This window comes from Temnothorax curvispinosus, unplaced genomic scaffold (assembly GCF_003070985.1).
Source record: "Temnothorax curvispinosus isolate PA1 unplaced genomic scaffold, ASM307098v1 QBEX01008647.1, whole genome shotgun sequence".
NCBI classification, from domain to species: domain Eukaryota; kingdom Metazoa; phylum Arthropoda; class Insecta; order Hymenoptera; family Formicidae; genus Temnothorax; species Temnothorax curvispinosus.
This window is the reverse complement of record NW_020218427.1, coordinates 123,020-146,590: the sequence shown is the minus strand read 5'-3', so window position 1 is coordinate 146,590 and position 23,571 is coordinate 123,020. Positions and strand designations below refer to the sequence as shown.

The 23,571-nt window shown below is 36.5% G+C and overlaps 3 protein-coding genes across 11 annotated transcripts in view; 1 reads left to right on the top strand and 2 right to left on the bottom strand.

The window, feature by feature from the left end:
- Positions 1-242: 242 nt before the first annotated feature.
- LOC112458084 (peptide transporter family 1) lies at positions 243-12,057 on the bottom strand. Of its 2 annotated transcripts, XM_025021507.1 has the most exons (10): positions 11,902-12,057; positions 9,835-9,875; positions 4,414-4,492; positions 3,620-3,848; positions 3,153-3,421; positions 2,999-3,081; positions 2,066-2,482; positions 1,625-1,859; positions 965-1,557; positions 243-809 (listed from the first exon to the last, which is right to left on the bottom strand). In XM_025021507.1, the coding sequence occupies exons 1-10, from the start codon at positions 11,951-11,953 to the stop codon at positions 636-638; spliced, it is 2,172 nt and encodes a 723-aa protein (XP_024877275.1). In that variant the 5' UTR covers positions 11,954-12,057; the 3' UTR covers positions 243-635. The 2 variants fall into 2 exon arrangements, with proteins under 2 accessions (XP_024877275.1, XP_024877276.1); XM_025021508.1 differs by lacking the exons at positions 9,835-9,875; positions 11,902-12,057 and adding an exon at positions 7,920-8,124.
- On the top strand, positions 8,254-19,679 carry LOC112458085 (E3 ubiquitin-protein ligase NRDP1). Of its 8 annotated transcripts, none has more exons than XM_025021509.1 (5): positions 8,254-8,562; positions 15,314-15,401; positions 15,560-15,764; positions 16,715-17,320; positions 17,804-19,679. In XM_025021509.1, exons 3-5 carry the CDS (start codon positions 15,675-15,677, stop codon positions 18,071-18,073), a joined length of 966 nt encoding a protein of 321 aa, XP_024877277.1. In that variant the 5' UTR covers positions 8,254-8,562; positions 15,314-15,401; positions 15,560-15,674; the 3' UTR covers positions 18,074-19,679. The 8 variants fall into 8 exon arrangements, with proteins under 8 accessions (XP_024877277.1, XP_024877285.1, XP_024877280.1 ...); XM_025021512.1 differs by lacking the exon at positions 8,254-8,562 and adding an exon at positions 10,790-11,680; XM_025021513.1 differs by lacking the exon at positions 8,254-8,562 and adding an exon at positions 12,408-12,622.
- Positions 19,680-20,925: 1,246 nt separating this feature from the next.
- Positions 20,926-23,571, bottom strand: part of LOC112458083 (laminin subunit alpha) — an 18,980-nt gene continuing 16,334 nt past the window's right edge. The window contains exons 23-30 of the mRNA XM_025021506.1: positions 23,359-23,571; positions 23,189-23,278; positions 22,878-23,075; positions 22,590-22,756; positions 22,269-22,511; positions 22,038-22,197; positions 21,686-21,913; positions 20,926-21,479 (exon numbers count right to left, since the gene is read on the bottom strand). Coding sequence (XP_024877274.1) covers positions 21,211-21,479; positions 21,686-21,913; positions 22,038-22,197; positions 22,269-22,511; positions 22,590-22,756; positions 22,878-23,075; positions 23,189-23,278; positions 23,359-23,571 — 1,568 coding nt within the window. The 3' untranslated portion in view covers positions 20,926-21,210. The remainder of the gene's footprint in view (positions 21,480-21,685; positions 21,914-22,037; positions 22,198-22,268; positions 22,512-22,589; positions 22,757-22,877; positions 23,076-23,188; positions 23,279-23,358) is intronic.

Here is a 23,571-nt window from a genome sequence, read left to right as displayed (position 1 = left end):
CTAATTTCAAATCTTCAATTATATTATTATTATCAACGCAAAATTTTTTTAATACTTCACTATTTAAGCACTTTTGCTCGTTTGTTAAGTTTTTCAATATTTACATTAATTAATTAATTAATTTTTTAATCTCTAAAAATTCCTAGTTTTGTAATAAATTTTTACTATATTGGTTTAAACAGTTTTATCAACAACAATTATACAATTCTAATAATAATTTGCTAGAATTGCTAAAATATTGTAAGAATATAAAAACTATTAAGATTTCTTGTTTATAATCTCTAAAGTTTTAAATATTGTTCCGAAATATAAAATATGCCTCACTCCATGGACTCCCATTCTCTTTACTAGTTGAAATGCATTATGGATTAGCTATTATAAAATGTGTATCTTCAGTCTGTTATAAATTTTGTACGAAAGAAAGAGGAGAAGTGAGATTGTGTGTTAGGAAAAAAGATATTCCTAATATCTTGTCATACTCTCGAGACTAATAGATGCTCGATAGAAACGATAGGAACCCTCGATGCACGAGCAATCATATCCTTCGTACTTTAATAGGCTGCGATACGTGTTTTTACCCTTTGTATAAAGGAACACGTGAGAATTATTATTTCTCTGTCAGTCGACCATCACTTTCATTTTTTATCCTCTTTGTAAGCCAAATTGACGTTCCCCTTTTCTTCTAGGGGTATGGCCCCATCAGTATCTTCTTCCTCTGGTATTTCCACGTATTTGTAGAATATGGTCATTACGGCGAATATCGTTATGACTGCTGCCATCAAAACGGCATATAGGAAAATCTCGTACACCTGCGAAATGAATAAATAAAGAAATTCTGCATGCACTTTACTCGACGCTTAATCAAAAGACGGATCATATGAGATTGAAAGTGAGAAGAATGAATATTAAGTGCAGAGAATTACATGAATTTCCACCGACCGTATAATCGGTCTTGGTCACTTACTTGCCGGTCGAAGGGACGCGCACCCTTTATGATGACCACAATGAGATTGCCGAAGGCCACGCTCAGCAACCAACCGGCCTGCAGTAGAGACTTCATGCTCACTGGCGCCTGAGTAAAGGCGAACTGCAAGCCTGTCACGGAGAACATCACCTCGCCCATCGTGATGATGATGTATTGCGGCAACATCCAGGCCATGTGCAGCGAATTGGGCGGTGTGACCTGCACTGTTTTGCCGGCGATCTTTGACTTAATGTGAGACCCCACCACGGTGTACACCCCACCGAGTTTGAAAGGCACGTTCTCTTCCAGCAGTGTTTCGTCCAGATAGACGTCATATTCACCTGGATCCTCGATTTTTTCTAACTTCGATTGTGAAAATTCTAAACTACTGACCAGAATTGACGTTACTTCCGTCTTGTCCTTACGGAGCAATTTCAATGTGGCGTTACTTAATCCAGGCGAAAGATAGATGAGACTGCGGACCATCGGCTTACCCTTTTCCGGTTTGTCCACCATGTCGGTATAGTTATATTTTAATCCCAAGGGTGTTATAACCCACGACGTTGCATTGGCCTCCGTACCAGTAATTTGTCCTGATAAAAGAAGTTATTTTTAAAATACGGAGATTGCATTTTTCGATATATAAAATCTGAATTCTACCTGAATCAGTTGACCGGGCGATATAGCCTTTATTATAGCATTCTGTGAAATCTGCTTTATAGTCGAGCATTTCAATAGACCCATTTATTGCTTTCACTTCTAGAGTTTCTGATCTACTTACTGGGTATATTTTAATCTGGCCTTGATCTACTATATCTATACTCACGCTACAATCCATTGTATTGAAAATACGGATTTGAGCAGATCCTTTTACCGGTAACGTCGGATACGTGCTCTGGAATCAAGTGCAGAAATTCGGATAAAGCATCACGTTTTTCATATTCCTTACGAAACCTATTGCGTTAATTATTTACATTATGAAATATGTGGTAATTTATAAATAATATATTAAAACTTCCATATCGATTTAAGAGCTTTCGAACAAGCACAGATAGATATAAAATATTTTTAATAACGCGTAGAAAAAAATTCTGTTACTACCTCGATTTGTATTTCAACAATACCAGCTACGATGAAAGCAACACTGGCCAAGAATCCGCCGGCAACGAGCTTTTTCAAGGGTGTATCGATGATATGTATTTTGGCGAAAGCCGGATAGATACAAGTCTCGAAAATTGGTATGAAGATGATGATCAACAGTGGATTGACGGCTTGCAACTGATCGGGCAGCAGCATGAAACTACCTATTTGGCCATCCATTCGCGTTGCTTGGAATGTCCATTGGGAGCCCTGCTGATCGTAGAGCGCCCAGAATATTGGCAGTGGTATGAACAATTTCAGAACTCGCAGTGAAACTTTGATATCTTCGATCAGTTTGTTGTCGTAAGTATCATCAGCATGATCGAGCCAGTGATCGCGTTTTCCCTCTTTCTTTTTTATTTTATTGCCAATTGCATGCTGGTTTTTTGAAACATAAAAACGATACATTTACTTTAAGTGATTTTTTAGTTTCATTGAGTGAAATTAAAAATTCACGGAATCAAACATTTAAGAGAGATTGATTAAGGACTTATTTTTGTGGCTGATAATTTAAAAATCCGTAGAGAGTTTAGAAATATTTAAAGATTCATTGATTTCCACATTTAAGGATTGGAAAATTCATGAATTCCAAGAGTTATGCAGATTTAGAGTCACGTGCATTCTCTCTCTCTCTCTCTCTAAGACACGTAGAGATTCTAGACAAAATTATTGTACAGTCACACCAAAAAATTATATTAAAATATTTAAAATACATTTACATTTTAGAGTCTAGTGAGTTTTGTGAGTGAATGTTTGTTTTAATTATTAAATAATAATTGTCTCAGTAGAGTAAACAATTATTTGTATGATAGTTTGCAGATGTAATTTTTATCAGTTTTGGAGTTTTTGAAGTGTTTAAAATGGTTTGAGAGATTTCGGTGATATACGACTTACGCAAACGCACTTGGTAACCTTGACGATGAGATTGCCCGAGGGATTCACTATTTTATACAGTCTTTTCCCCGAGACGAATATCACTGAAAATAAATTCTGAATAAGACTGCATTTATACGGCTGGGAGATGTGTCTCATGCTTTCTTATCCTCACCAATCGATAGAATCATCAAACAGGCCGGCACTAAAAATGCCACAAAGTAACAATCGCCTCCAAAGCATTTTGTTTCGCGAATCACCGGAGTCAGCAACGTGGAGATTAGGGAACCTGTATTAATGGAGAAGTAGAAGAGGGAAAAAAACATCGCTAACTGTACTTCCTGCTGAGGCAGAATGAACTGATCGCCTCCGAAGGCCGACACACAGGGTTTTATTCCGCCTGTACCAACCGCTATCAGAAATAAACCCAACATGGAAAATTCTCTGAAAAATTGGAATAAGTTTATTCTTTTGTTGGCAGGAATTAAAAAGTCTTTAAGATTAGCAGCACTTGAATGGTATTTAAATTAAATTGTATTCAAATCATATTTAAATTTAGATAGAGAAGTTGAAAATTATTTTTAATCTGTGCTAATTTTTTATATTAATATTATGGTTGTTTTAGACATATATTATACTAACCTTGCGGGCAAACCGATGGTCGGTGCCGCACTCAAGGATAGAATCACTTGTCCAAGTGCGTAAATAATACTTAAATAAAAAATAGTATTGAATTTTCCGAGCCATGAATCGGATATGATCGCACCCAACAGCGGAAAGAAATAGACGAAACAGGTGAAGACATGATAGATTATTGTAGAAGTGTCCTCACTGTATCCCAGCATGTTAAACAAGTACAGCGAGAGGACGGCTGAAAGATAATTTCGTGTTAATTCATAATCTCTTCATTAAATTATATACGATCAGATTCAAGATTAAGATCAAACTGTTCATCAAAGCCTCTCCAAAATTTTAGAATTATATGAAAACAGTAAAAGGAAATATCGTCTTACATTATAAATTTTGTTGATATAACGTATCTTAAATTGATATAATTTTTAGGGATTATCAAAAGGATAAGTATAATGTAATAATATTATTCTGTTAAAAAAATAAAAATATAATCCAACAGCACACGAGAGAATCTAAAAAAATATCACATTTGTATAAAATTATCAATTTGTTACTATGATAACTGCAATAATATAGAAATGTTACAAAAATTAATCTTCAATAAAATTAGCAATTTTTATAGAATATTAGAGCAAAAAGTTTATTCTATGTTTCCAATTAAATATTGTACTAGTTTCGGCTAGAGTTGTTGGAACTAGAATTAAAGGAACAATTGTTCTAATTGTCGTATCATTACTTTTAAATTACGTAGATTGTGGAGTGACGTTAATACTTAAATTGACGTTGATGATTTGTATACTTACTGCGCATTCCATAATAACAAAATCTCTCGCAGAATTCATTGCTGATAATGAAGAATACTGATTTGGGATACTTCACTTTCTGAAAATTTTTTTAGAAAAAAATTTCATTCTTTTTTTAAAATAAAATATCAAAATTTAATATAAACACATTGTATATAATACACAATATATAATAATGCATTAATATAAAAATATTATTTTACTAACTTTAGCTTACTTTATGATTTATTTCATAATCAAGAATAATTTTTTCAAGTTTTGAAAGCGATTTGTTGACGTATAAAATGAAATGGAAATCAAGTTAAATACTTTGGTAATTATTTCGCGAATTAATTAGTTCAATGATTTTAGTTCTTGAATTAAGTTTGTCCTAAAGTAAAATCAATTTTTATGTATTTTTAATTATGTAGTTGAAATGTAAGGAACTAATTTTTTGTTAACGAGACACTCGACCTGGAGTTACGAAAGTAGCTTTTCAAAGGAAGAGATCTAGCGCAATCATATTGACCCGATTAACATCATATTGTTATACAACAGGCACATTTATTTTCCAGTGTTTCCCAGCGAGGATTGAAATGCGAAGGTCGTGCCGACCGAATTATCATTTATGCCATGTATATTGAATTTAACGATTGGGGATAAAGACTTTAGAAACGAGATAACAAAATAAGCCTGGCACAATACTTTGTGAGGAGGTAATCTATTTTTCACTTAATGTTCTCCATTACGCGAGAACGTATATTTATCCTTTTCGTCGTGTCGACATATTGTCTGTCTTCGGTAAATAATTAAATTTATACCGAATATATGAAAATATATGAAGAATTGCTGGCGGTAAACTCACATAAATTTGTGAGTGAGCATTTGTAACAAGTTGTATGCAGCTGTTTTTGCAACTAGGTTTCTAAAAGCAAGCGGCTGTTTATTATATTATACGTAGAACCTTACAGCAATTTGTTTCAAGGAAATTTTTACACGTGAAGAGATTATTACAGAGTAAATATATGTATTCTCACAACGATGTCCATTTCCAGTTATTGCTTTGACAATTAAGTCGATGATAACATTGTCTTTTACGTCGTCAGGGACGACGATGAACTGCTGGGTATACGAGCATCAATAGTGTGTGTGAATGATGTAAAGTACAATATAAATTGCATTGCGATATATTATCAGTTGATAGAAGCATTGACATTTAATAATTACGCGACGTAATTTCAGATTGTTATAAAATAATGTTGCGAACTGTAATTAATTTCTGAGACGACATGCAACAACAATACTTAACGTCACTGTTTAAAGGGAATCTTAGGAAATACCACATCCGTTTGAGAGTATCAATTTATTACTATATGCTGTTATTGAAGCCTTACTTAAACAGACATTTAAATGCCGTTGTGGAAAGAAAATGGAAACGCCGACGAAAATAGCAGTAATAAATGTCTATTATATATATATATATTAAAAGAAAAAAAAACAAACGCGCTCTTTTCCAACGATTAATGCATTTACGTAGTACGCACAAATGCGATAAAAGTGATAAAACTCGCGTTATAGAGATATCTTTATCTACAATATCTGTACTTTCCTCCCGACAACTGTTCCGAATCAAATCTGAATCTTGATAATGCTCGTCGAGTAATTACGTTGTGGATTAAACAATTTGATAATGATGTATGTAAATGAAGAGCTTGACAGATGATCTAATTTCAGATATATACCCAGGTAGCACATAATATACCCAGGTAGCACATAATATTTCAGAAATGTTTTATAAGCGTTTTTCCAAAACGTTTTATAACCGATTTATAGAAACGTTTCTCATGAGTAAAAATGTCCATTCGAAAAACGTTCGATGGTTTCTTTTCCGATAAAATAACGTTTAAAAACCTATTATAGAAACGTTTTGTTTTAATGATAAAGACATTTTAGATAAAGACATTTAAAATTCCTACTTTTCACGTCTTTTGAACGTGTTTATGCATAACGTCTTTGAGACATGCGTGAGAATGTTCTACAAGCTTTATGCATATACCATCTATGACGTCTATTCTTTTTCGAAGAAATTCCTGAACTGGTGCACATTCGTGCAATAAGTAAAGTGAAAAAAAATATACTTGTCTCACTTTAACTTAATTGCATTACTGATGTGCACCAGTTCAGGAAGTTCTTCAAAACGGAACACACGTATAAATGTTCTTTCAATGGCCACGTTTAGCAGAACGTTTATTTTGCAACTGTTGGAAGTTTTCTAAGCTCAGATTTGTCCGATAACAAATAGATTAAGACCGGTAAGACAAAATTAATTTAAGTATAAATAAGTGCAAATTATAATTTGCTTTATTTATAATATATTTATGTATAATAGCTTTAGCCTTTTTTGAAACATTTAAATTTATATTGCACTAATTATTGCACAAAATAAATCATTTTATCCAGCCAATAATTCTTTACGGTTATGAAACTATGTATACGTTTAAAAAACGCACAGAAAAAAATTTAGCTAAAGGATTTGCTACTATACGGACAACTAACATTTTTTGCTGCGAGAGCTAATTAATTTTGTAATAATAGCAAAACCTTTTGCTGCAATATCAATGTTCAGCAAAACTGTTTGCTATTGCAACAAAATGTTTCGCTATTATTGCAAAATTAATTAGCTCTCGCAGCAAAAAATGTTAGTTGTCCCATATTTAACAAATAGATTTGCTGTTGCACCAAAATCTTTTTTTTCCATGCGTATATGAAACTAATATATGTGCTACCTGGATGGCAACAACACGGGTATTTACCAATTTTGGTAAATGGTATACAAGTACACGGAAATCGCGGTATCCGGATTGATTATCACGTGCTGACCGGAATGGATTAGAGAACTTTAACAAAAACTTGCATCTCAGAGAAAGTATAATGGTCGGTCGTGACCAAGGGAATTAGTCGGGCATACTGAGGTGAATGGAAACGAGTCAATGAACCGGCGCTCAATTGAAAAACTAATTTATGCTCCAAACCTATTCACGTCGACTGTTATGGTAATTTAAGACTATGTAAATCGTAATACGCATTTGTCTTTCCGGCGCATCGGTAAAATCATGTAAAGGAAGGATGAAAGCGTTTACAAAATATTTAAATAAATTACATCTGTTTCTATATAAATATATAGAAACTATGTATTATCTACGAAGATCAAGACATAGATGATTTGACCTACATAGCTCTTGTTAAAGAATCGAGAAGCAGCGAAGTCAGATTACACAAGTTCATTTTTAAGTAAAGATATAAACAAACAGAGGCATTTCTTTCTTGCAATGCGTTTTGGAGATCTGCAGTAAAGATCTCGCCTCTATTTTCTTAACGTTTATATTTTACAAAATTCAGAAATATTCTTTTGGTATTTCTTCGATATAATGAAATCGTTTTCTATCTTTTCCTTTAGAAAAATAAGCACGCGGTTAAATTATTCAGTAATTACTATTCACGATAAGTATGATAAAATTAAAGTTTACCTGCCGCACATGTATTTTATTTACGTCCATTGTATACGTCACAATAGAAAGGGGAAAAAAAGAACTGATGATATATTAATATCGATCACTAGCACGAGGATCGCTTCACTTCATCGGGTGGGTATTCTATCTGATATGTTACAGTTCGAACTACGTCCAGATTGAGGTTCGACGACGATCGGTCACTCGTCGTCGGTTTCGACGGCTCCGCTTGTACGCGCTCGTACATCGAGACTGACATCAGCGATCGTGAGCGAGCGTAATGTCGCTGCCAGAGTAGGTAGGTAGGTAGGTATCAGCATGTAAGAAGCCTATATACCTCGAAGCGGGCATAACGTACACGCGTGACGGAGTGTTACATTCGTGGTGCGAGCGTGTTCCGGCGTAGTATTTGGAACAACGTGAAAGTACCGTGGTCACATCGTAGAGCCACGTGTAACCGGTCGATTGGTTTTTAATTCGCAGGTGTTTCAGGTATTACGCGCGGATGTGACAGTTTCCGATTTACGCTCCAATACAAGCTCGCAATTAAAAAGCGTACGAGCGTCATTGTGTGCAAAGTACGCAAGAATGCAGGATATGAAAGGAGATAAAAGATATGACATTACAATTTTTAAGAAATTGATTTTTTCTCTCAGATCTAGTAAGTAATATTTATATGTATATTTTGACATTTAATCCTGTGCAGCAAAAAACGCGCCTATTCCGAAGAAAATATCGCGATATTAATATTAGAAATCTATGACTTTGTGTTGCTGACCTCGTTGATGACGTAACGTAATTTATGCGCGTTTGCGGAATAAAAGCCGGAGGAGTCGTACATTATTTTGCGTAGTGTGATCACGCGCTATATCGAGTGTAATTAAAAGAACCGAGACATATCCGCCGATTCAATTGTTAGATTTTATTCTCGGTAAAATGACGTATCTCACACACATACACATATAAGACCTTTTTTCATATCTATAATACGTATGTCTGCGAATTATCTATCGTAGTAGAATGATCACACGATTGTAGGCTGCAGTCCAATTATTATGGTCATATCTTTTATTTACGGAAAGAGATAAGCATTGTGATCGAGATAGATGATATGATTGTACAAAAATCAAAATCCAGACACTGTTGACAAAATAATTAACCGGTTGATTAAATTAATCTCTTTAAGAGTTTCTTAATCTAAGAAATAACCAATTCGCAAATATCGTTATAAAAGACTGCCATTGAAACAACTTTCATATACAAACTTTTATCTCAAACTGGAATGTCTCGTATATTGCGAATTACGGAATCTTTCGAGTGAAGCGGAGCGAAGTCTGATCGCGATGACAAGTAATACGGAGGGAACAGAGAAAGAAGTTGCTCAATAAAAACGCGGTCGACCGATGGTACGTGAATGTAAATTCGATGCGGGACGTTTATTATCTGACGATTTTGCAACGTTGAAAAACGCGGGAGAACGGCTTCCCTTCTCTCGTCGCGGCAAAAAGATCGCCGAATCTTACATCATGTTTTCTTTTCTTATCGTCGAGCGATATTAACGTTATATATCAAAATGCGAGTAGCGTATTTACCGCACCATCATCGTTATGTGTGAATTATATAATGCGCTATATACACTTAAATGCGCGATAATATTAATGCGAGCTTCCAACCTCGTGGTAACGTTATAATTGAGCAAAAGTAATCCATGTTCATGTGCAAATTATCGCAGAAGCTCACCGGAATCACAGGCGGCCAAAATTATCAGACAGGATTACGGAATGCAAATGATGATGGTATATATTCCTATCTTATCTATTTATCTATCTGGAGATATAAATCTAAATATCTTAAACACTTAAATATATGTCATTATACTATAAACTGTATAAATTTATATAGTATGTTTCACGAATATTTATTTTAATCTCACCTCTTCTTGCGCTTCGGCATTGCTTTGATTATCCGGGTGATCTGAAACACGTAATATTTGACAAAGTGATTTATATTGTTTGGGCTGTCATAAGAAAATTAAGACTGACAATGTTGTAGAAATGTAGAGGAGAAATCTTTTATACCATTAAGCTGTCTTTATTTATAATTACGTCACATTCAACATAAATTGAATAACTTATAACATCAATAGCTATTATTTAAAAATTAGTCTAATCATTGTCAGCTATTTTAATCTATCTCAGTGAAAGCAAATGGCGATCGTTTACGCCAATCATCAATATTCATGAGCAGTAATTTGACTGTTTAAACTGGGTCACGGTCCAATTGTATATCGTATATCGTATAAAAGAATCATTAGGCAAGTAGTTACGACAATTAACTGAATATTCAATCACGTCATGAATATTTATTTCGCGGTTTGATCTCTAAAAACATTCGACAAAATCAGATATACGCGCGACAAAATGCAATAATATATTATTTGCGTCATTTTTTGACTTTGTTCCGTTACTCGATAATTTTTTTATCGCGTTTCCTGTATTAATTATGGCGATTAACCCTAGATAAATGACGTTGTCAAAAAAGATAAAAGATATTGTTATCAGAGTTTTAGTAATTACCGCTGCCACCGCTGGCCATATCGGCGGATGCAATACTCGACGTTCTTTAAAGCGATAACAAAATTGTTTACAATACTAGTCTAAAAAAATTTTGCTGATTTTAAAAGAATTATTATTTTGACTGTTGTCTATAATTATCAGCATTGCCTTCCGTTCTTAAACAGCTTAATGTTTTGTTTAATTAAAATAATTATATGTCAGTAATCAAGATTTCTGTATAACACTTTTCTATTTTATTACCTATCCTATTTATATTAAATTATTTGCTTTTCTTTATTTTATTTAACCCTCCATTGTTGTCGTATGAGGTAAACGTTCATATTAAAGCAAAGTTTATTGAACTTGAAATTAGTTTTCTTTATTATGATTGATTAAATTTCAATCCAATCTCAATCCCAATCCGTAGCATGATATGGGCTTAAGACTGTGTTGATCTGAAGAGACAATGCCGCATTAATACAGTGATATACGCGTGTATATATATATATGTACACAGACGCGGCACGGCGCTCATACGAGAGCGCTAATGTTTATTTAAACAAGGGCAATGGAGGGTTAATTGTAAGTATAAATAAAATATTTTTATATAACTGAAAAAAAATTGTATAATATTTCGATTTCGAGTTACGTTGTTATTGCTTGCACATCATTTGCGTAAACCATTTATTTTTATAAAATGACAACAGTTTCCGGCTTACGAAAATAAGTTATCTCATGAGAGATAAAAAAATTCTCAATAATCTGAACGTTTGTTAATTCATTAAATTGCCACTTAACGTTTATTTTTATCGACATAGATAGAATGACGTTTTACTACTCCTACATTTCATCAGTACTTTGTCTGATCGTTTTCCAACTCGTGTTCGTATTTATTGAGACTCCAGTTATTTAATTGACGACTTGGTTTACTCACGATAAGCCAATTATATCTCAATCATCCTAAGATTTGTTAACCAATGTATATTTGAGTCAAACCGACGCGTAAAACGCTTCGTTAGCGTCTGATGGTTGCTAAAGAAAAATTGCTGTTTATATTTATTATCAGGAAGAAATCCTGATAATAAATATAGTGTAGTAATGCGATTAATAGAGGTTTATCAGAGAAAAGCGCTCTCATTTTAGTAATATCTCGGATCATAAACGATCAACCGGATTACAAGTGTGTGTGAAAAAAGGCAAATTCCAAGGGATCGCGAAAGAAATGTAAGAATATTGCAATAACAGCAATCCAGACAATACGCATGTCTCAAATCGGAACATATGACGTCTTTAATACATCTTATGTTCCGATTTAGGACATTGTGTTCACTAGGAGCGTTTGATCTCAATTTGATGCAAAACAAACGGCTATTTTTTTTATATATGCATGAACGATGAAAAACGAAGATATATGCCGCCGTTATAATTGTCAAAAGACGGAATACCTTGGATCTCGTTATCGAAAGTTTTTCTCTTCGATACACCCGTAGTGTCCATTTTCACCGATTCTTTTCGCCGTCCAACTTATTCCCACGACGTTGACTTGGACACTGATCCGTCTTACCGATCGTAATACCGCAAGTATGATGAACTATCACTCCTCATCTTATCTATCAATACCTGTAGACAAAACAATCTGATTACGAAGTTATTTTATCGCGCGCGATATTACCTATATACTCTCAAAATTCTTAAAATCCTGCACGCGGGTGTGAAGTGAACGTTGACGTTAGGATTAACCAAATGACGTGAAAGGCGACTTCCTTTCTTTCGATCGCAGCATATTGGCGAAAGCTTGTTATCAATAAGTGTGGCGATTGTGACGCAGAATAATGTGCGCTATATACTGCTTTTGTGTGTGTGTGTGTGTGTGTGTGTGAGCCGAAGATTTGGGTTCAAATCTGATAAAATATCAGTTTTTATTTCACGGCCACGATCACTCCCACACAGCAAGCATATCAAAAAGACGTTCAGAAGATATCTCGAACATATCCTATCACCTAAAATATATCTTCGGGATATCTTCTGGACGTCTTTTTGATATGCACGCTGCGTGGGCTATCTCTCGGATATGGTGATGACAAAACCCACCAAGAGTATTTTTCCACGAGAATATCTCATCTGTATTTGAAGAGGAAACCAACCCTCAAGATTGGAAGTTGGGCAGTAAGTTGACCTGCTCCTAGGAAACAAGATTTTATATCAATATCTCAAAAATTCTAAGGAGACCCAGGTCCTACTTGGACTCTGTTTGACTTGAAATGTGCCATTGATTGATTTGATTGATTGTTATCATTAGTCAAGAATATTCTTTTTTCTGTGTATATAAAAAATATAAGGATATAAGGAGAATTGTGTTTATCGTACAGATTGCTGGTGCAAGTCTCTCGCAGATTCTCGTTCATCTCGATGAATACTCATTTCGTCCGTTATCTCGGCGCGCGATGAGAGTTCGAAATCAAATACAAGCAAAAATTGCGCTTTTCCGTGAGCGCGTCGCGATGCACGAACATTCGCACGCACGTGACATGGCTGCGCGGCGCGGTAAATGCAATACGCGTGAAGTTGCATTCAAATAGGTGTCAAGGCATCCGCGACGCGCGCGCAACGTTCGGTGTACTCGATTTTTAAAGATGCGCAGCCGCGCACAAGCGCATCGAAACTAGCGAACTTCGCGTGTATTCGATACTCCGACGGCCGATTACGAAAAGCGTATTCGCCACCTTTTCTCTTTGATTTCTTTCGTAATCAAAAGGACAATTCTCCATGATTTTCTTTTATTAATCCTTTATTGCATATAGTGTCCCTATATGGGAACACCTATTTCCTCGCAGTTTTTCTATGTTATTTTTACGTATTTCATAATTGGTTTGTGTAACATATTTCGAAGATTTAATTTTTAATTGTATGTGTGAAAATAACATAAATATGTAATTATATTTTTCCGTTTTTTGGCCCTACCGCACTGATAATTTTCAAATTCATCTATATTACTTAATTTTAAAATACAATTTTATTACAATTGGAATTTGATAGCAAGATTCCCTTGTAAGGATTTTGAAAAATTACTTATATTGCGATATGTATCACTTGATAAGGACCCGCGGCGAAGCCTGGGTCGAAACGTCGTGTAACTATATGTATGGATTGCCAATTGTTGTCGAAAGAAATATACGTATTTAGTTTTGGTTCAATATCGTTGGCGGAATAAACACTTACTTTGTGGTATTTATATTTTTATTCATATTAGAGAATTTCGTTAAAAAGTAGCAACAATTTTATATTAGATCTGCCATTTTATATTTTCAAATTTTGCAGATTAAAAATCAGAAGTCTAAAAAACTCTTATGTATAAAATTTTATACGTAAATACGCATAGTTAATTTTTTTCAATTTGGCTGTCATATATTGAATCTGTCATTTTGATTTATTAAATTACGATTTCAGATTTGCAATTATAGCAACTCCAAAAATTCCTACGTACTAAAATTCAGTAAAATATGTGCAACAGAAAAATTTGTGTAACACAAAGGGTTAAATTAGCGTATCATTGGATTTCCACTGGTGTGTGATGCCTCGTCATAGAATAGATCTTCCGGACGATCTTAATTACTGTTAGACACGATCTTTATTTAGTTTTGAGCTTCAGCTTACATATGCTGTTTATATGTATATCTATCCACGATTAGGGTTGGACGTTTACGCATAAAATACAATAATCTACATCTACATACGCGTATATATAAAGTAAACTTATAATGTTTAACGTCCCATATAGCACCAAGTCGTCTAAAAGAATGACTAAAACTCGACATATTTTTGTCAAAGATATCTTACAGTGAAAGCGATTAGTTGGCGAAAAGATGGCTTTTCTTTTTCTAACTGCACATGTACGTGTGTAGAGCGTGTTTACATTAACATGCTGTCTAAATTTTACAAGATTCCTAAAAAAATCAGTTTACGAATGTATACTACATATACCTTAAAGAAATCAATCATTCAATTTATAATATCATAGTTTATATTAGTTACATTATTGTCTACATGAAAAAGGTTCGTGTAAACGTAAACAATCAGTAAACAACCCACGTAGATGATCTTGAAATTTCGGCACAACCCCCTTTGCCCACAATCGAGAACTCCGCTGGGTCCCTCTTCTCCCCCCTCTCTCTTTATTCCGCGAAAGTTAAATAAAATGACGAAGAGGACATTTCTTAATCGTTCGCCTAGCGAAACGGAGCGGGTTAATTTTGACCTGTGTGCATTTTGGGAGCAGTAGCAGGCCGTTTAGCGCGTGAACGAGACGGATAGAACGGATCCGCGAGTATAACGGTAAAACCGTCTGTCCTGCACTGTCCGAGACAGTGGCGCGAATCTGGGTCTCCAGACTCTCCAGCGGCAGAGAGACGAGGGGGTCATCTCCTCCTCTCATATTGTCAGTGCTGTTCTTCTCGTGCTTTATCGACGTCTATGGATTTTTCGCGGAATCGTAGAATTCCCGATTAGCAATCTCACGCGGAGCAAATCCGACCGAGCATGTGCGAGCTCGCGCGGAAAAGCGTGCTTTTTCGCGGTAAGTGCGCACGCGGGGAACCGACCGTGGCCGATATTAAAATTCGACCTTCATCAAGCCTCGCCTCATCATTACAAGAGTAAAATTGACCACCGATCGAGTAATTCTAAATATATCTAATCTAAATAATAAAATATATATTAGCAAACTGTGTAAATGTAATAAATAATAAATTTATAAAATACACCATAATACCTTATACTTAATCATAAATACACTTTAATAAAATATATTTGCAAAGTGTATTAATAGATCGTAAAATATATTAAAATGTATATTCGCAGAGATGTTACGCTTTAAATTTGCAAGATCTGAAGAGGTTTGAAGATGCTTCGCGAGAGAAGCTCACGGAGGGAGTTTGAATTTTATAGGGTAATCATTTATTGTCGTACGACACATTTTTTAAATGTAATAATTAGCTACAAGATAAAGGAGTTTCTAAAAATTCGAGAACTTTTCTGTTTTGTATTCAATTAACGTGCTTAAAAAATTTGTCGTACGACATATGAAATATCAGTATTAATCACCAGGGCCGTAGCGAGAAATCCCCTCCGTGCTCCCGCAAGTAAGCACGAGCAGATCCGTTCCTGACAATCGCGAGACACACGCAGTGACGCCGGAGGAGGCGACACGCATTCGCGAGCGATGGGGTTCGATGTGAGCCGCTTCAACGGCGACGTGGACGAGGAGCTTGTGTGTCCTATATGCTCTGGCGTGCTCGAGGACCCCGTTCAGGTACAGCATACGCGTGTTTCAATTTCCATTCGAGGACACCTCGCCGCGCGACCCACCCCCTCTCGCCTAACCTCCACCTCCACTGCGCTCATGTTTATTGTGCGAAGAGCTTTACCGGATTTGGGCAGGGAGAGGGACGAATTTACGCGTGGTTTATTTCGGTTTTCGGAAAGGTGGAGGATCAAGATCGAGAATTTTCGCGAGTTTCCATCTGAGAACCGCGCTGAACTCGTCTCTCGGAAGTAAGAAGTCGGTCGGTGGATCTGAAAGATTTTAGTTGACTTCGCACATCGAGAGAAAGAGAGAGAGAGAGAGAGACAGAGACAGAGAGAGCTCTCGAGTACGTAATACCTGGAGCTTCCATTTTCCGCGGTTTCCTGTTGTTCTCGTTCCCGTCACGCGATTTCGTTCGTCTCGAAAAGGCGAGCGAAATCGCGCATCTGCGAATATAGGTTAGCCTGACTTGTCGCTTTTACACGTTGCTGCTATTGCTGATTAAGCATCGTCGGTGTTTACCGATCGAGAAGCTTGTATCTTCTGCAAAAATGCTTATTCTAAATTAAACACGTGTTTATGTGTCTACGTATGGAACGTAATAAGCTGCCGTCTTCTCTTTTACACTGCAATTTCGGCATCTCTTGCGTCACTCCATCCATGTATACATTTTAACAGATTCATACATTCTCTAACACAAAGGGTCTATTTTCTATTGCTGAACTGGCTGCACTAGTTCAGAGTTTATCTCTTTTACTCCACATTGAAGGAGAAAAGACACTGAACTAGTTCAGCAATAGAAAACAGACCCAAAGTATTTGCGTCATGCTTATGCCTAAAAGCTTCCATAATTTCATCACTCGGGGAGATTCGTGCATATCTTGCCAAAGGTAGCATGTACCTATACTAAAACTTTATCGCTTTATAAAGTTGTGGCAGCTTATGAGGACTGGCAGGTGAGTAATGTGTTGCAGGCACCAGTGTGCGAGCACGCCTTTTGTCGCACCTGCATCAACGAATGGATAAATCGCCAGCCTACGTGCCCTCTGGATCGTACGGCCATCACGTCCACGCAGCTTAGAGCAGTCCCCCGAATCCTTAGGAACCTCCTGGCCCGTTTGTCCATCAAGTGCGACAACATCATATACGGCTGCAACCATATCGTCAAGCTGGACGGGCTGGCTGCGCATCTCGAGCAGTGCGAGTACAATCCGAAGAGACCAATGTTGTGCGAGCAGGGTTGCAGCTTGATCATTCCCAAGAACGAGCTCAAGGATCACAATTGCGTACGCGAGCTCCGCAATCTGATACAGTCGCAGCAGCAGAAGCTAACCGACATGAAGCGCGAGCTCGGCGAGCAGCAGCTGCAGATCAACGAGCACAAACGCGAGATCCATCTGCTCAAGGATTTTATGCGCGCCCTCAGAGTGTCGAACCCGGCGATGCGCGCGATCGCCGATCAGATGGAACGGGACGACGTCGTCAGATGGTCCGCGTCTCTGCCACGCGCCAGGGTTACCAGGTGGGGCGGTATGATCTCCACGCCCGACGAGTTGTTGCAGGTACGAATTGTAGCAATAGATATAATTATAGCCGTAGATATATCCTAGCTAAGTCTATCAAAAGCAGATCTTGCCAAGTATTTGCTACAAATGTTATCAGAAAGATTACAGATTTGATGCCGATCCTGATTTATCACATAATATCGGCAGAACGCCAACAGAAATAATAGTCTGCTAACATAGTTAGACAGCAGATTGGTGGCAGAAATTGAGCAGATCCTACTGGAATCGTTCAGGCTCTGCATGGTTTCTGCTACCAATCTGCTGTCTGATTATGTTAGCAGACTTTGCTGGCAGAACATAAGCTGAATCCAGACGCAGATGTCAGTCTACTAACATATCTGATCAAATCTGTTACCAATCTGCCGACAGACTGCTATCCATTTTGGTTACTGGGATAGATATAGAATTAATTTATGTGCCAATTGTTAGATCGATTTTGCGACTGCACTCATTCTGAGATTGCATCTTTGACGTTTGCAGACGATGATCAAGAGAACTCTGTCGGAGTACAATTGTCCACCTCATGTGATCGACGAGCTGATGGAGAACTGCCACGAGAGGAAATGGCCGCCAGGTTTAAATTCTCTCGAGACTAGACAAAACTCGCGACGACAATACGACAACTACGTGTGCAAAAGAGTGCCTGGCAAACAAGCGGTACTGGTCCTCCACTGTGATAATATGCACATGCCGGAGGATATGATGGTCGAGCCTGGGTTAGTGATGATCTTTGCGCATGGTATCGAGTAGGTTGGACATCGTATATGAATACGATTATTAATTACACCATCACGACTCCAAATATACTGATATCGCATCGCAAACGCAGTAGGAGTGAATGTGCTCGGCCACAGTTTGCGAATTGACATGAGTTTATTCTGGATAAGATTAATTCGCGAGAACAATCGTCTGATCATTGTCAAGTTTTACTCGGAAAATTCCTTCACCGGGATACTCGCATGTTTACGGTTAAAACCTTAAGATTTGCAAGATTGTCCTTGATGTGAATTCATTCCGAAGATAAATCGAAGCCGTCGAGCATACGCAAACGATGATGCACGCTGTCGCCCTTTGTGATACGCGATTCTGTGAGGCGCGATTGTCGCGTACAGGCTCGATTGGGATTGTAATTGTAATACGATACGGCAAACAACATCGGTAAACATATTTCTTGACTCGCGTCAGATTTGATTTGCCGTTATCGGTTATCTCGATCGAACTCCCAGAAGAAAAAACTCAATCGAGTATCTCTGAATCGTTGCACTGTGATATACCACTTCGGTGAGAAACCTCCTGAAATCGCGTGATAAATGACCGACCACCGTCTCTCCTCCTTGGCCGGTCGATCGATCGAGTTGTACATTTTTTTATCGGCGGTTCGTTTATCGTTCATTTCAGGATCATTTACGGATACTTAGAAGTCTGTGAATATTTTACTATACTTTAGAGAAAGAGAGCAGCGTAAGCGAAGATTGGCGAAAACTCCCACTAATGATCTAAGCACAAACGAGAAATCTAAGAATGAAATACAGATTTGCCAGCGTTGCGATCTGTTTTTTAACATTTGACGCTTATTGGTCCTGTCAGGAATCGCGTTTTTTTTCCCCCAATGATATTTTTCTCCTGCAATTCTTACCCTGCAATACCTGCTTGCAATACTTTTCCTTTTCTCCTCGAAAATTCATTCTAAGCTATGCGTCGTAAACAAGCTAATCATTATTATCGTCTGCATACGAATTTAAGCATTTCCTAAAAATTAATTATTTGTTGAATATGTAATAAATAGCTTGATTACTCTGAGTTAACGACACGTTTTGCTTCCTCGTCATATCACTGTGTTAGGGTGTTCTATTGTTCTATTGTTAAAAGAAAGTTTGAATTGCAAACTTTTCATAAGGCATACTATCAAAATATTATTTATTATAATATTAGTATTATGTAATTATAATTATAATTATATAATGTTAATAGCGATGGAGCACCCTATGTAAATTAATTACTGTAACGATTAATTAGTTTGTATCGCAGTACTGATCTATGATTTGCGAATTGTGTAACATTAAAATGCTTCTTCACGTAGCTTCTTGCTTTGTCACGATGTACTTAGGACCAACAGATTATTTTAAAAAGTTTTTATCACAATCTCGATCTTGTAATCTATTTTTATAATACAAGATAATGCCACGTAATGAAGGAGAATAGAGGTATTAGAATTCGTTCTCTCGGAGTCTATTAGAGTCTTTCTCTCGGAAAAACTCTCTAGTTCCGTCAGTTTTGCGTTACTTCTTAGTAGCGAAAATTGTACTTCTGTCTTTTGTACCTTTTTTGTCCGATAAATTGTGTTATCTGATAAACATAGTGAGTTTTAAGTGTAATATTATACATTTAGAGATTGTATTAAGACAATTCGATGAACAGGCTGATTTCATACATATATATATAGTATATATAATATAATTGTAATAAAAAAAGCACGGATTTTACATATCAAGTGATTTAATATACCTTATATTTTTATTTTTTTTTCTCACTTTGATCAGGCTATACAATCCATAAATCCCTCGGATCTCAAATTACGCTCGACAAATAGATTCAATCATATACAAATGCTGAAACTAGACTGCAAGAAACGTTCCTATGGCTGTGAGTTCTGATTTAATAAATAATTTAATAAATAATGCTGTACGATTTTCCATACTCTTTTGGGATATTAGGCCTGTTTGTTTTCGCTGAACTAATAAGTTAGAATGAAACAAATATATTTTTTTTCATTCTGACTTATTGCACTAGTTTAGAAGTGCAGCGAAAACAAACGGGCTTATTAAATCTCTAGTATACTGAATGAAAAGTCGCAACACCAATAATGGCCATAATCTATTTTACCATAGAAAGCAAATATTCTTCCCAAAATTGTATTTAAAAAAAAGATTCGTGCACGCATTATTTTTTAAATTACGTTAAAATTAAACACTTTTGTGGCATTTTTATTCATTTCATTCATTGTGGCATTGTTTCTTGGGAAATATAATTTATCTCGTTGTTAAGTTTACGTAAAATCGTCATTTGCGCATAGTTTTCGCGATTGCACTTCTAAGATAGTTTTTACGTAAAGTTCTAGCGTAATAATCACAGATGATTTATGATTTGCAATTATATAGAGCAATGTTGAAATTAGCAGATTTGTGCATTTATAAATATATTTTATTCTTCATATTCTCTTTCATTAAAAATTTCAAAATATTGTGTTTACAATCGCAAATCGTTTCATTATGATTGTTATAGTGATACGACGTCGTGACTTGACGAAGAGGCAAGCATTATGTTAGAATGGCGATTTCCGTAACATTAATTAAACCAAGACTGAGCAAAAAAAAAAAGATAAAAATCCATGAGAACGAACTTTTAAGAACTTATTATATAAGAATTTGGATTTATTTACAAGATGTGCCGAATGCGATAACGCACAAATATTACAAATATATATCTATATATTCACAAAATAAAAAACGCTTATGACTTTTACAGAAAATCTTATTTCCTTTTTTAATGATTTGCATCATTGTATTAAAACCAACTTCCTGCGTTCCTACACATTATTTTATAACTTACATCCTTTATTAAATCATATCTTTGGTTACACTTGAGCTTCCTTATCCTGTACGAATAATTTTTCATAGTTCTTGGTCGAGAAAATATCTTTTACAAGGAAAGATTAATGGAACTATAAAGTTCAAGTTTTGAACTTATTACTTCTGTTATTGATTTTTTGTTTTTGATTAAGCGCGTTCAGATATTAATAAAATATTTTGAAGAGGAGAAGATGGCTAGATCAGGATTTTAGATAAAGCTATAAATTTGCATGGCCTATGAAAAATTTTTTCATTATTTTAAATTGTCGGGCACACACCGGTGATAACTTGTCCGTAGGCTCGTTCAGGCCTGATGCTGACGGTCTTCATGTTAATCATAATATTGTTGATACAGCCGACGTATTGAGCCTGCGACGTACTACCTCGTAATTTTCTTCCAAGCATCGGATGGCCACCGATGAATATCGGATGTTTTGACAAGACTCTAGCCACGTTTTTGCCGCCGATTCCGGGCGGTGCCGGTTTATGATCGACCGACAGCAGTACCGCATTTTTCTGTTTGACAGCTGTGTTGGAAAAAAAGAGGAAAGTGTAATAGCAGAACGCGATTTAAGTAACATCGACTGCTAACCATTAGTGCCTTTTGGTCATAGATAAATTAAATCCAAATTAATTTTAACATATCAAAATATTATAATATCATATTGAAATTAAAATCACGGTTCCAAGAGTACTCTGTAACATTAAGTCAGCTCGGTATGATGCTATTTACCTCGAATATTGTGCCAGTTGCCGTCGCACAGGGAGTTTGGTTTCGTCGGCTCGAACGCAGTCTCAATCGAGCCTCTCTGCGTCTTTATGAGGAACTTCACGGTACCGTTAATCATCTCTAGCACAAGATAATCCCTTTTACCGTGCACCGACAGCAAATGTCCAGATGTCGATCGCGGTTTTATGTCCATTTGAATGTCGACCGTGCGGTCTACGTTAAATCGATCGACTGAAAATTAATAAGATACTTCCTTTAGTTAACAATCTTCAATTTAGCTAATTGCTATTGCCGACTCGGAAACAATATCGAAACATTTTTTTTATTTAACGTACATTTGTATTAATTGTCTCACCTGCTTTGAATAAATTACTGCCGTTTCCTGGGAAGAAGAAGAGACCGGGCTCCACTCTCTTCGAGCAGGGTATTACGCCTATCTTTTCCGACGGCTCTCCAACGAGTTGTCCATTCATCATGAAATTTCCTAGGCAGCCGCTGAACGTTTTATTGAGACCCTAAAACAAAACAAAAAATTTGTCATATTTTCGTAATTCTAAGCATGAGATTAAAAATTAGGCAATCTCACAATATTCGTGTATGCGATGTTGGATATTTCCGGCAAGACGCCACCCACGAAGAACGGCGGATTGACATTGATAGTGGTAGTGTGTCCTAATGAGTACCCACCCACCGGTTCCTCCTCGTCCACAATCAGCTGGCCGTAGTTACCTTGTCTCTTGAAGAGCACGATATGCCATTGGTTGTTGTTGATCATCTTTTCACTCATTAGCAATGCCGGTCCGCTGCCGCAATCGAATTTGTAGTGAATCTTGAAGGATAATTTTCCCAAAATCAGGATGGTTTGTAAGACAACTTTTCCTCATGTGATTGAAAGTCCGTTCTTTACCTTTCCACCAAGCATGTATACGGCGATTAAATCTTGCTTATTGAGGTCGGAAGTATAGAATATAATTCCATCGTCCGCCATTGTTTTTATATCAATCTGGAAATCGTAGTCGTCTTTGTATCTTCCCTTTAGTGTCCTATATTCTAATCTACTGTTCCTCGCAGTACCTTAAAAAAAAATTATTGAGAACATTGTTTGAGAAATTTTATCGACATAAATTAGTGTCGGATCAAATGTAATATTTTCATCTGAGTATTTTTTCCACTTATTTAAAAATGTCCAAAATACCAAATCGCCAAGCATTCTCAAGATCAGGATCGGTTGCCGGGTAGTATGGCAAATGACACTGGTCGACAGTTTGAGGCTCCTCGGTTGGCGTAGTAGGCATAGTCGGCGTGAAATCATGTTTATCTAAATTAATTCGTCCTTCTAGCTCTGGTTCTTCCTCTTTGTCATCCTCCTTGTCTATGTCGACGTCTATTATATCTAAAAGAAAATTATTTGTTTCTGTCCTATTTACCCATCATTGCTTATAGTAATACGATTTATATACATATATAAATTTCACTCTATTATTGTAAAGATTTTGCTTCGCTTACTGATTTGAGTCGACGACTCTACTGTGTCTTCCGGCCCTTCCGACGGTAGTAACGGTGGCAAAAATTCAGGTTCGACAGTCGGTGGTAAAACTAGAAAAAAAAAGATATAAGCGATTAAACACCACTGAAATAGTTCGACGAGAATTCTATTAGTTAATATCACAACATACGCGTCTGATCACCGCCCTTGCACTTTCCTAGGAACGCGTATGGTCTCTCCGTCGTGTTGGCGAAATTGATAATGATCTCGCTGTTGAGGGTTGCGTCGCCAATACAGCCGACGAAGGGCATGTCAACCGAACCGAAGCCTGACGGCAGTCCACCGATGTACAAGTTGCCGTAGAGGAAGTGTAACGGTGGCGGTGCCGAATCAGTTCTGTAGC